We start from the raw sequence: 13,214 nt of genomic DNA, 5'->3' as shown, positions 1-13,214 counted from the left end.
ATAGTAACCAAAATAGGAAACCTGGTTTAAATAGACAATTTTTTTCTGCAAAGACAAGTCATGAATTGATTCATGGAAAAATTTGTTTGCAAGAATATACCAAACTTATTTGTGATAGATCCTTCACTGATAAAATTTAGAAGTTAACGTCAGGAAAAAGAGAGTATGGGTAATGTTTCAGTTGCCTTTCTCATATTTTGCATTTTCTGTTTTCAAATTTGTCTTAGTACCCTGACACTTCTGTAGTCATCCTATGCATCAGTTATTACTGGATCATGGCTTATATGAATTGCAATGCTGTTCAGCACCTGCCTTATCATCCCTGTGTTGTAAGGAGGTCACTGAAAGGTGCATGTAATTCCAGAGACAACCCAGAATAACGTGTTTATAAATTAATATTTTGACTTTAAGCTTTATAATGGTCTTAAGCTGAAAGAGGGGAGATTTAGATTGGACATTAGGAGAAAATTCTTTACTTTGAGGGTGGTGAGATACTGCACAGGAAGCTGTGGCTGCCCCATCTCTGGCAGTGTTCAAGGCCAGGCTGGATGGGGCTTGGGGCAACCTGGTCTACGGGAAGGGGTCCCTGCCCATGGCAGGGAATTGGAACTAGATGATCTTTAAGGTTCCTTCCAACCCAAAACCATTCTGTGATTTTATGATTTTCTCCATTCTTTTGGTAATTCATAGGATCCTGGTAATCCCTTTTCTCATCTTGAAGGTACTCACTGGCTTCTCTCTCTAAATTAACAGAAAGACCCAGTTCCTTTATCATCCAGCCAGATCACTCTAGGAATTCACTGTAGTACTACATATATATAAAAGGCCTCATCCCCCACTGCCAGTTGTTTGTGAGGTTAATTATAAGTTAAATCTTCTCAGAAGCTGTATGGCTGTATTGTTATAGTATTTGTCCTTAGTTCCTGATCTTGGCTGAGGTCATCAACCACCAATGCAACTGCTTCATCCTTCAGCTATGAGGAAAAGCTGTCCTTCATGCTTTGCTGGTGCTAGGCTGAGACCTGGATGTGATCTATGCAGCTGCCCTTTTCTAGGAATCTAAATCACAGAACGTCCAGAACATCCTTATTTTAACTTCTGTGCTACTGGTACTCCATGCTGCTTTTCAGTCAGTCAGTCTTTGTCAAGAGGAGGAATGAGGCCTCTTTTCAGCAGGTGTTATCTAATATTTGTACTCCACATGGGCAGCACAGACTGATGATGAACTCTGGTTATGTCCACAGGAGCTTGGTACTCAGAGCTTGGGATACTGCACCGACTTCCAGGCAGTCCCAGGCTGTGGCATCAGCTGCAAAGTTGGAGGTGTTGAGGCTGTCCTGGATATGGCTGAGGAGGGTCTCAGTAAGCTGGACGCTAACAGGAGTGGGGACAGCAGTGCTCCTCTGGGAGATGAAACACTGGTCATGCTCTCAGAATCACATGGTATGTCTGCCACCAAAGTGACTGCCAGTCACAATGTGAGAGCTGATGAATCAAGACTGCTGACCACTGTAAAACAATCCCATAGGGCTAGGAACAACAGACAGGTGGATTTATGGCAGAAGGAGACAAAGAACATGTGGCACAAAAAAGAGCCTTAACAAACACTGAGGCTCACTTTCCCCTTGCTTTTGATCTCTCTGCTATTCAGAAACCTAAATAAGAATTTAAATGCTGCAATGATAGGTACTCGAAAAGTCCATATGGTAGGTAGGCCCTAAGGCATACTCAGCAGTGTTACTTTTGAATAGAAGGTCCAGCAGAGAGCAAAGTTGGCAATTAGCATTATCTCCCCCTTTAGAACAGTTACATTTAGCATATATTATCTTACTGCAACTTTTTATATCCTACACTTTAGTTCCATATTAACTTGGACCTTTTGTTTTCTGTTCATATATCTCTCAAGGCACTTAATTAAAAAAAATAATAATCTTTTCAGCAGATGCACAATAAAGCATGATTTATCTGCAAACTGAATTTCAGTGCCTCATGGCTTTGATTAGGCCAATACATTTGGATTTGTTTCAGACTCCGCGGAAGCCACTTTGCTCTTTTGTAGTGTAAGAGAGAAGGAAAAAGTATTGAAGGCTTTAAATGCCTTCCTTAAGAAGCTCATCAGTTCTCTTCAGAAAGCTGTGGCACTCCTGACCTTTTTGAGAAAGCTATTAGAAGAATTAAATGAAATAAGAACTTTAATCATCAGAACTCTGCCATTTGTGAATGGTGTTAATGTAATATTTTCTCACCTGCTTCATACAGCTCTTGTGAAGTTGGATTGAATTCATAATGAGGTGCCCTATGTATGGTTTCATTGTTTGTTAGAACAAAACTACTTTTTTCTTACCAGAAATAGCCTTTATATTTGAAAGAAGTCATTAGCTGTGAGAACAAAGCAGCATGGCATTTACAAAACATGAATACTGCACTTATTCAGAAAAACAATGCCAACGGGCAAAGGCAAATACTTCCATTAAGTTCATGATGCAGTTCTGTGTATAAACAGGCACAGACTGAGGCTTGAAGGAGAAAAGTTTTGTGAGGCTGCCTCAGGTATCGCCTGTGCATTTGTGTTTGGCCATGACAGCAGCACTTGACCAAGACTAATTCTGTTTATGTCTGGAGTGTGACCATTGCCAGTCTCGAACACAAAAGAACCTCTGAAGGAGAGGTTTTCCTAGCTAATGCACCCTGACATTGTTGTCCTCAAACATCTCTGGCTTGTATTCACTATTTTTGAGTTGCTCATTTTGTTTTCTGTCTGTACACAAAGGTCCACCAGCGACTCACACATACTCGGTGTTGATTGGAAATCGTGAGTGGATGCGACGCAATGGCTTGCACATTGCAAATGACATAAACGATGCAATGACAGACCATGAAACGAAAGGGCAGACTGCTGTACTAGTGGCTATAGATGGTAACTGCTGTTCTTTGGTGTGACTTATTAACATCAGTTAATTCCACCACGGAATGGATGAAAACAAACTCTGGAGCAATTCATCAGAGCTTAGTGTCAAGAAACTACTAATCTTTTAGTGTAGAACTGCCTGTGAACTGCCAAGTAGCAAGGTGTCCTAAAGGAAGTTTTCACCTCAGAACAGTGTTTGGAAGATTTTGTTGGGTAGTTTTAAATTTAAGTATTATTTTATGAATCTCCTGTTGTCTAGGACTGTTGTTCAGAAAAGTGGTGCCATGTCCTGTCCTAACTTTACATCACTTAAGGATCACAGGCCAACCTATTGCATCACTTATTTCAAAACATTTCATGACTAAACTTGATGATTCATTAGATCATTCAAGTGTAATAGATTAGACTAAATGAGTTTTGCCAGAGGGGTTCTGTGCTAAGCAGAAAGAGATCCCAGACAATACCTTACTATGAGAAACCGCTGTAATGGTGATAGATTGCCAGTGTACGTGTGATCTGGAAATGCAGTCTCTCATTCAATTACTGAATAAATATTCCTGATGCTCCTAGAGAGCAATTTTGAGAAGCATTTCCGTGTCTCAGCCTGGGCTCCATCAGTAACCCAGCAAAATAAAGTCCTCTTAACATGGAAATAAGGGCCCTGATGTACAGCTGGTGTTCCTATCACTGCTATAGATAGCAAATAGAGATATGGGGGTGCAAAACTTAGTAAAGTCTTTACTTTTGAAAGGTAACATACAATAATAAACCAATGTGAGATTTTGTAAGTCACATACAGGAAATGTGGATGCACTATTGAGTCAACGTGTTGAAAGGCAGGTACAACACTTGTGTATGAAAGTAGTTAATTATAACAGAGATCCAAGCCTGAAAGATTAGGGGACACAAAAGCAGATACTCTATATGCTTCCTCCTCGAAGAGTGGCTTCAACAGCTGACCTGGACACAAATACAAGAGCTTTCTCTGGCCCACTGTCATATTTGTCTATAAAACAAAAGCTAGTCAGGCATGTTTAAAGGATATCCTCCTCCCCTTCTTCCCGATCCCCAGCTATCAAAGGTGTTTGTTGTTTGATCTGAAACAGATAAATGACAAAAGGATGCATGTGTGTGCAAGAAAGAGCCCATAACTTAGAAAACTGTAGACAGTTGTCCAGGCTTATGAGTGTCATTATTGCCCAGAATGTATTATTTCACAAGATGCCATGGTGTGATTGATGGAGAAGTCCTGTTCTCTTGATGCCACTTTGCCTCCCACAGCTCTCTCTAACAGAGGACATTTCTTTGTGCAGGCATGTTGTGTGGAATGATTGCAATTGCAGACACTGTTAAGCAGGAGGCAGCCCTTGCTGTTCACACACTGAAAAACATGGGAATAGATGTGGTGCTGATAACAGGGGACAATAGAAAAACTGCAAAAGCCATTGCTACTCAGGTATTTGTTTCTTTGTGTTTCAAAAAAATACATGATGACATTCTAAAACGCTGCTTACCCCGGTGAATTTGGAGAAGTAACTCAGCTTAGGGGGAAACATCACTCTCTACAACTACCTGAAAGGGGATTGCAGCAAGGTGGGTGTTGGTCTCGTCTTCCAAGAAACAGATGATACGACGAGAGGAAATGGCCTCAAGTTGTGCCAGGGGAGGTTTAGATTGGATATTAGGAACAATTTCTTCACTGAAAGGGTTGTCAAACATTGGAACAGGCTGCCCAGGGAAGTTGCAGAGACCCCACCCATGGAGATACTTAGAAGATGTGTAAATGGGGCACCTGGGGTCAGGGTTTAAGTGGTGGATTTGGCAGTGCCAGTTTAAGGGTTGGACATGTTGATCTTAAAGGTCTTTTCCAACCTAAATGGTTCTATGATTCTATGATTTCACTGAAACTTTTTGGTGGGTTAGGCAGCATGTACAGCTGAAAACTGGGTCTTCTAACCGTTAAACCTTTGTTGCCAGGGCAGTAGAGCCTGAAGCTCTACTTCTACACGCCCTGTGGGGCATGACGCTAAGAGCAAAATATGGTTTGCCTGCATGTGTGCAGTAAAGATGGAGTGGGCTGTAATCAGTCCCTTTTTTATGCCAAAGGCATGTTGTTCTTAAGCTTTCTGTGTAGCTTGCAAATGTTGCCTCCACCAGAATTAGTTTGGTTGATCTTCCTTTCTTTTCCCTTTGAAAAGAACAGCAAATGACTCTTCATTTCAGCATGAAGCATATCACCAACTTTCTTTCTTTCTTTGTACGTAGGTTGGCATCAAAAAAGTCTTTGCTGAGGTTCTTCCTTCTCACAAGGTTGCAAAGGTCCAGGAGCTCCAAAATGGGAGGACGAAGGTTGCAATGGTTGGTGATGGAGTCAATGATTCTCCTGCGCTAGCCAGGGCTGACGTTGGAATTGCAATTGGAACAGGCACCGATGTTGCCATTGAAGCAGCTGATGTTGTTCTTATCCGAGTGAGCACTAGAGTCTTGGCCTATCCTCTTTTGTCACTGACATTCTTCTTTTTGATTTGGTATTCGGAAGACTGCATGTGGAAAACTTCCAATGCTCTTCTGTCTTGCAGAATGACTTGCTGGATGTAGTTGCCAGTATTCACTTATCAAAGAGAACAGTTCGAAGAATACGAATAAATCTGGTTCTTGCCTTAATTTATAATCTGCTTGGAATACCCATAGCAGCAGGTATGTGACTGTCAGAGCTCAGCTTGTTGAAGACAGCAGCACAGTTGAGTTCTGTGGTGCCTCTCACAGGATTTCCTGCTTGAGGAACCAAAGAGAGGTTCCTAGAGTATTTAAAACTTGACAGAAGGAGAACAAGAAAAATGTGATGGGTTTTATTGGTTTTTTTTTTTTACCTTTTTAAAAAAAAACCCTGACTTTGTTACCCAAGTTTTAAACTCTTGGGAATAAATTCTTATATGATGCAATTAAAAACATGTTCTTATTTCACATAGGATTAGTTTCTGTATATTCAAACGCAGCTGTAATCAGAAATACCATTCCACTTCTGTCTGCTTCCTCTTTTATTTGTCCTGAATCACACATTTTCTCTCCTATTACTTGCAGTCTTTTTGTTTCTGTCAGACATGTTCGAAATTCCTCCTTATATCTTACTTCAAGTGTTCCTCTCTTTTTTTATGACTAACTTCTCCCTGCTTTGCCTGGACTTTTGCCTTGTTATTTGTGTTGCTTTTGCTTTGTTTTGTATGTGCAGAATAGCTGGAAGGGGCAAATAGTCTTGCCTTGTGGCCACTGTCTTGTAGCTGAATTGGTGCAAAGGTCATCCTTTGCAATGGAAGGGACATATTTAAAAATAAGTGAGTAAATATATTTCAATCTAGTTGTGTTTATGGAGGTCTCAGGAAGTCATGTTGTAGAACTGCTGATCAATGGTACCCAGGGACATAAATGTCTGTATTGAAACAGGTGGCTCTGGCTCATGTTCATATCCTTTTTTTGCTAGGTGTGTTCATGCCTATTGGCCTCGTGCTTCAGCCTTGGATGGGATCAGCTGCAATGGCAGCTTCTTCTGTGTCTGTCGTGCTGTCTTCCCTGCAGCTGAAATGGCAAGTTGTCTTATACTCATCATCTGGGGAACCATAGGCAGCACTGCTGCTGGGACTCAAGTGAGATGTTTTACTTTGGGCTTTGTCTACCTAGATGTATGTGACAGTCTTTCAGCTTGGGATTTTTCTGTCTAACCCTTGGCTCTAAAAGAGGCAGGTGTTGCTATTATGAACACACCTGAACTAAGACAGTACTGAGCATTCTTTAACTAGCAGCTAAAAGTGTCACTGGATGCCACACGGACACCTGTGTTGGAGATCAAGTGAGATAATGATCAGCACTCGTTTTGCTTTGTCAAGTGAAAAAATAATTCAAAAGATAGTTCTCTATAACGTAGCAGTAGATGTTTTTTAAATTTGTACATGATTTTATTTTTTTGTCTATTTAATCTAGCCAGAGAGAAAGAATTATAGAATCATAGAATGGTTAAGGTTGGAAAGGACCGTAAGATCACCTAGTTCCAACCCCCCTGCCATGGGCAGGGACACCACAACTGAGAGAGAAGCAGTGTATTTATTCTTTTGCACCTTGTTACAGATAAAGTATCTTGCTCTATTTTTTCAGGAGTGAACCAATTTCTGGACTATAACAAGATTTTTCAAATTCTAGTAATCTTTTTATGCTACATTTTTTGTGTGCCCATCTTGGTTGCAGTTACAGTGAACCTCTTTTTAACAGCATTGTGAGTGACCATCTTTTAAAAACAAGACTTTCTACTGTGTCTGAAGTTAGTCCAAACCTCCACATATTTCTACTGTATCTGGGGTCTTCTGTGTAGTATAATGTAATATAGTGTAGTGTAGTATAGAGTAGTTGTCGTGGTTTAAGCTCAGCCAGCAACTTGGAACCACGCAGCTGCTCGCTCACTCCCCCCCTCCCCCCTTCCTTCCTCCCCCCACTCCCAGAGGGATGGGGAGGAGAATCGGAGGAATGTAACTCCCACGAGTTGAGATAACAGCACTCCAGTAACTAAGGTATAATACAAACCACTACTGCTACCAATAATAATGATAAGAGGAATAACAAGGGGAGAGGGCACAACCGCTCACCACCCGCCGACCGATACCCAGCCCGACCCGAGCAGCGATCTGGGCCTTCTGGGTAACTCTCATTTCACAACCGTTTCAGTGAGTCAGCTGTGATGCTGGCTTTTCCTTTATCCTGAACCCAGGACACTAGTGTAGTGTAGTCTAGTGTAGTCTAGTATAGTATAGTACAGTATAGTATAGTACAGTACACCACAGTATAGTATAGTATAAACTAATATAGGAAATCTGTTGCTGCATTATGTTTCAGATCCTGCAAATGCTCAATGAGAAGGCAATCTAGAATAAAAACTACATATATATACATGTATACATACATGTTTGCAGAATTAGCCTTACCACTGCAGCATTTTATTCCTGAAATTTTTCTGTGTGTAGTTATACAAAGGATGAGAAATTTCATTGAAGGGATTAACGATCTTTTGATCTTGTGCTGATTACATTAACTGTCAGACTCCACTGTGGCTAGAAATTGAGAACACCCAAAACCATGTTTGGCTTCAGACTTATGGAAGATGTATTACAGTATACTCTGTGGGACAATAATCTTTCTTGAAGTTTTACATCAGCTAAACAGAACTTCAGATTCCAAAGACCATGATAATACATGTATATGATGACCGTGCATACTGGCCATTGCTGGGCTTTTTTTGACCTAGAATACATTGAATCAGAAAATTATTGTTGGGTCATTGAGTCCATTCCTCTACAGTTGTCTACTATGAACCCTTTCATAATTCAGCAAACTCATAAAAGTTCTTAAAGAACCTCACTTTGAGAATCCTTCTCTTTTACAGTTGAAATGTCTTAATGCTACATGACCAGTACTTTTAGCCATTAACAATTGTGTCTGAAGTGCAGGTAAAATTTGGGTTAACAGAAGTTTCTGATTTGTTCTGATGCTGAAGATACTTCTACACATTTGCCTTTTGGTACTAAACATGTTTTCTCTTTCTCTTCTTAGTTATAAGAAGCCAGACACAGAAAGTTATGAAGCACAAGCTCAAGGCCACATGAAGCCACTTACTCCTTCCCAAATCAGTGTTCATATTGGAATGGATGATAGGAGGACGGATTCATCCAGACCAGCTCCTTGGGATCAGATTAGCCAAGTCTCTTTCTCTTCCTTGACTGCAGACAAGCTGCCGAGACATAATGGGTTTGTTGAGGAGGAAGGGGACAAGTGGTCATTGCTCATTAACGGAAGAGATGAAGAACAGTATATCTGAAGCACTGTATTCTTAGCAGAGGAGGAAATGTTCCTCCTTGCTAGTGATGGCAGGGACCGACTTCCTCAAGAGCGTCAAGGTTGTAAATGAAGTCATTCCTTCAGCTCACAAAACAATCGCAACTCAGCTTGATGTTGGATTGTGCATTTTTTTCAGGTCATCAGTTATTTCTAGTCACAGAAAGGATCTGTGGCTCTATAACGAACTGGCTCCTTTACACACAGCAATTAGTGAAATAATGTAAAATTGTAATTTTCAGAGTCTAAAAGAGTTTCTTTCTTCTGGACTTTGGTGTTTGCTGGGCACCAGATTTCATACTTTTCACTCTTTCTAACTTTATTATTTCAAAAGCACATGAGGCAGAAGTATTTTTAGAGCTGCCCATTATTAATTTATTTGTCCAAGTGAAAATAGCCATGGCATAAGGGGCTTTCTGGTGGGAAGCTGTATATTTATGCAGAATCCTAACTAGTCACATCACTGTGAGAGCACTTTGTCTTTCGGATTCATGTGCATCTCCTTGGACCAAAAATGCTTCAGTGTTTCACTGACTATAAATTTCTGAAAGGTCTCTTGCACAGATTTTTACTCATTTTCAGGTATTGCATCTGTTTGATGCACATTTACATTGCTAAACTTGTTCTGTCATTCCCTACGCTTTCCTAGATTTTCTCTTTTGCTACATACAAGCTCTTTTTTTTTTTCCTGTTTTTGCACAAGGTATCTTCTATGAGTTATTACTATGTTTACACATAATCCTGTTTGGGACAAATTTCTTTAAGTCACCAGAAACTTTTCCTTTCCTATTGAAGTCTACAAAGGAAGAGCAATTTCTGATCTAAACTAGCATGTCATTTTCCTGTGGATACCTTGAAGGACCCCATGAAGCTCCTGACAGTTGGGCAGTTGTCTGTCTTTTCCCTCTGACAGAGTGAAGAATTTATCCCACTGTGAGTAAAGGTGGTTTTTACCATGGTGTGACGCAGAGCAGAACTAAGCACTGGTGTGACTCCAGCATGGATGAATGGAGTGAGTTTATTGCCTAAGTTAACCCCAGCTTGCTTGAAAGGGAAACAAAAGTTTAAATGGTAAGGGTGGAAAAAAGGCCTTAAAATGTGGGGCTTCTATTTGCTATGATATAAATAACACTTTCTAATGACAGAAGGACTTGAACTAAGAAGATTTGTGATAGCTTGAATTTTAACATAAATTCATATCCATGTTTTGAATTTGTTTTAATTTCCCCTTTACTCCAGTTTAATAAGAAATCAAGGTGCTGAACAACCCTGTTTTCACTTTAACATATTTACCAAAGCTTGCAGTAACTTTATCAATGTGAATGTCATTTCATCCCTTAACACTTTTTAGAGTTGGGACAGTAGGAATCAATGGTTTTGGTGCACTGAATCCAGTCCCAGGGTAACATAAAAATGAAAAACAAGTCAGAGAGCTAAAGAACTGTGCTTGGAGCATTTGGCAGGTGTTCCTGTTCTCTCTTCCTCATGGTATATTTGAGGCCTCCTTAGCAAACGTCAACAGCACTGTCTTAAATATAATTACAGATCAGTTTTAAACCTGTAAAATCTCTTTATATGTGTAGAGATTACTTTCACAGCACACACACTTTTCAAACATGCCATAGGTGCCTATGCATGTCCCTGTGGGGAAGATGGTCTACTGTTTCACTGTTTTATGTCTTCTTACCAGTGCTTACAGTAAAAATACTGCTTTTTTTAAAAAAACCAAAACAAAACAAATAAGAAAATAACACTGTGTCTTTGCTTTTCTTTTTCTTTTTTTCAATTTTTTTTTTTAGGGATACAGCAAAAAAGCATAAGCAGTGATTGTTGGAATGCAGGATACATGCACAAGAGAGATTTTGTGACTGCTTTGTGATCTATTTCAGGCAGGAGATATAGCAGGGAAAAAGAAACAGTTCTGTATAGTATGTTGAGGTAGGTGAGATCACAAGCATGTTGAATTAAGATTCAAAATCATCTTGAGAAATTGGACAGAACTGACAAACTTTGCAAACAGGAAAGGGAGGAATTAAAGCTTGGCAGAAAAAGGTCAAGTAGTTGGCTGGCATTCATTTTGTGACCCATTCTAACCAGGTAGTGATGCTGCAAAATGAACAGAAACATTGAGTGAGATGTACAAAGACTGTATCATCCATATTACATAAAATACCTCTTTCTGTTCAGATCTGGAGAGGCATCAGCCGAAGTATCAGAACTAGTTTTATAGGTCATGCTTGTCTGGAAAAATTAGCAACAGTTCAGAGAACAGCAATGAGATTTAACAGAAATTTAGAAAACCTGAGCACATAAGTACATGAGAATGAGAAATAGAAGAAGATGGAAGGAGTTTGAGTAGGTTTGCCTACAGAATACTCAAAGGAAGTACAAGTCTCCAAACACAAAGAGAACAATTGATTCCTTTCACCTTTCCAGTGTCCTTTATGTTCGTGGTGCTAGAACAAGAAATAATAAGCTTATTGAATCAAAGAAGGTTTAGATTAGTCACTAGGGAGGAACTCTGTAACAGGAAGGGTTGAGGAGCACTGGAAGAGATTGCCAAGAGGGCTCTTCAGAAGCACATGGCAAACAGGCACTTATCTGATGACAATGTGTTAGCCAGAGGTGAATCCTTCCTTGGGGCAGGCTGCTGCCCTGAGCAATCTCCTGACCTTCTCTCCAGCCTGGCTTTCTCTTATTTTTGAGAATGTAATATGAACTGGGAAACTATTGAATTAGATGACTGATCACAGTGTCCTGCTCTGAAGAGAGGTCAAAGGACTAGAAGAAAGATTGGATTTGACATTATTTAACATTTTGAAATGAACTGGAAAATATGTTAAGATTTCCCAACTATGTTTGCATACTGTCTTAGGTTGTAAACTGCTGTGAAATGTGCAAAGATATCTATAAGGTAGTTAGAATAGCTACACATAGTCAAGAAAAAGAAATATAAGTTCTAGTCTTGACACTTAGAATCATAGAAGCATGGACTCAACTAGGTTGGGAAAAACCTTTAAGATCATCAAGTCCACTCTTTACCCCAGTTCTGCCAAGTCCACCAGTAAACCATGTCACTAGGGGCCTCATCGACATGTCTTTTGAATCCCTCCAGGGACGGTGATTCCACCACTTCCCTGGGCAGCCTGATCCGATACCTGATTACCCTTTTGGTGAAGAAATTTTTCCTAATACCCAATCTAAACCTCCCCAGCACAACTTGAGGCTGTTACTTCTTGCCCTATCACTTGTGACGTGGAAAAAGAGACCAGCCACCTCCTCATTCCATCCTCCTTTCAGCTAATTGTAGGGAGTGATAAGGTCCCCCCTTCTTTTCTCCAGACTAAACAACCCCAGTTTCCTCAGCCATTCCTCATGACCATGTGCTCTTGTTGAACTGGAGGGGTGTATGAGATGGAGGACAGTGTCTGCATTTCTGCATAACATAATTATAGGCTTTCCTTGTCTTCACCAGGACCATCTGCCTGCAGAGCCCCTGGCAGAGCCAGGTGCTGGTCTGTTACTGGTGCTCATCAGCACTGTGAGCCAGGTCCAGTAAAAGGACTGAAAGAAGATCACAGAAGACATCTAATGAATCAGATCTTTTATTTTGCCTTTCATGTTATTTTAGTGCAATAGCTCAGGAGCAGTGTTTCCTGTGAAGTTTTTCAACTGTTTTCGTTCTCCTGCTATAGTTTTGCCGTAAAATTTTTTGATGCCCTAAGTTCATGGGAAAGAAATTATTCCATTTCATTTCCTCCTCCCTTCCCACATTTTCAAGCAAATTAACCGTCTGATTTCTATCAAAGTTGATTACAACCTTTCTCTGACTAAATATTCTTCCATGGATTGTACTTTCTCTAAATGCATTTGTGTGTGAAGAAAACAAATAAGTAGGTGGTGAAATTATACAATAGTGTAGAGGGATGGGAAATCAGATAACACCGAAATGTCAGATTTAATTTCCTCTACTTGCCAACAGCAAGCATGTTGGTTTTCAGTGGAAAATCATTTGAGAGTCACAACAAAAGATGAAGTGGTGAAGCTCAAAGCATCCTGCTCACATGTCTCAGGCACAAACACAGGAGGAGGCAGATTAATTCCGCTCCTTGTCTCGAGTTAAAAGCACCCAGGCTTTGCAGGCAACCACGGCCCATCCACAGGCTTTCCATGCAATGATCTGATTTCACCAGTTGTTGATCTTCACACGCAGAAGGACGATTTCTCAAGTTTCCCCTGGTGCTGCAGGGGAAGGGTGTTGCAGGAGGTGTGTGTCTGTTTCCCCACCTGGGCATTCAGCTGCCCCATGTGGAGGTAGGTCCCCTGGGAGATTTGTGCTGGTCGGTGCTGTGGTCCAAGGGCATCGGTGTGAGGTTCAGGTCGGGGGGCTGTGCCACCTGGCAGCCAGCACCTCACCTCGCAGGGGACCACG

General features: G+C 40.7%; 1 protein-coding gene across 1 annotated transcript in view; it reads left to right on the top strand.

Moving 5' to 3' along the window:
* The window catches only part of ATP7B (ATPase, Cu++ transporting, beta polypeptide), a 29,959-nt gene extending 20,930 nt beyond the window's left edge, over positions 1-9,029 (top strand). The window contains exons 15-21 of the mRNA XM_010018898.1: positions 1,245-1,443; positions 2,771-2,917; positions 4,222-4,364; positions 5,174-5,377; positions 5,488-5,605; positions 6,387-6,489; positions 8,501-9,029. Of these exons, the coding sequence (XP_010017200.1) occupies positions 1,245-1,443; positions 2,771-2,917; positions 4,222-4,364; positions 5,174-5,377; positions 5,488-5,605; positions 6,387-6,489; positions 8,501-8,765 (1,179 nt within the window). The 3' untranslated portion in view covers positions 8,766-9,029. The remainder of the gene's footprint in view (positions 1-1,244; positions 1,444-2,770; positions 2,918-4,221; positions 4,365-5,173; positions 5,378-5,487; positions 5,606-6,386; positions 6,490-8,500) is intronic.
* Positions 9,030-13,214: the final 4,185 nt, after the last annotated feature.

This window comes from Nestor notabilis, unplaced genomic scaffold (assembly GCF_000696875.1).
Source record: "Nestor notabilis isolate BGI_N333 unplaced genomic scaffold, ASM69687v1 scaffold3677, whole genome shotgun sequence".
In the NCBI taxonomy this organism is placed as follows: domain Eukaryota; kingdom Metazoa; phylum Chordata; class Aves; order Psittaciformes; family Psittacidae; genus Nestor; species Nestor notabilis.
This window is presented reverse-complemented; position numbering and strand designations above follow the sequence as displayed.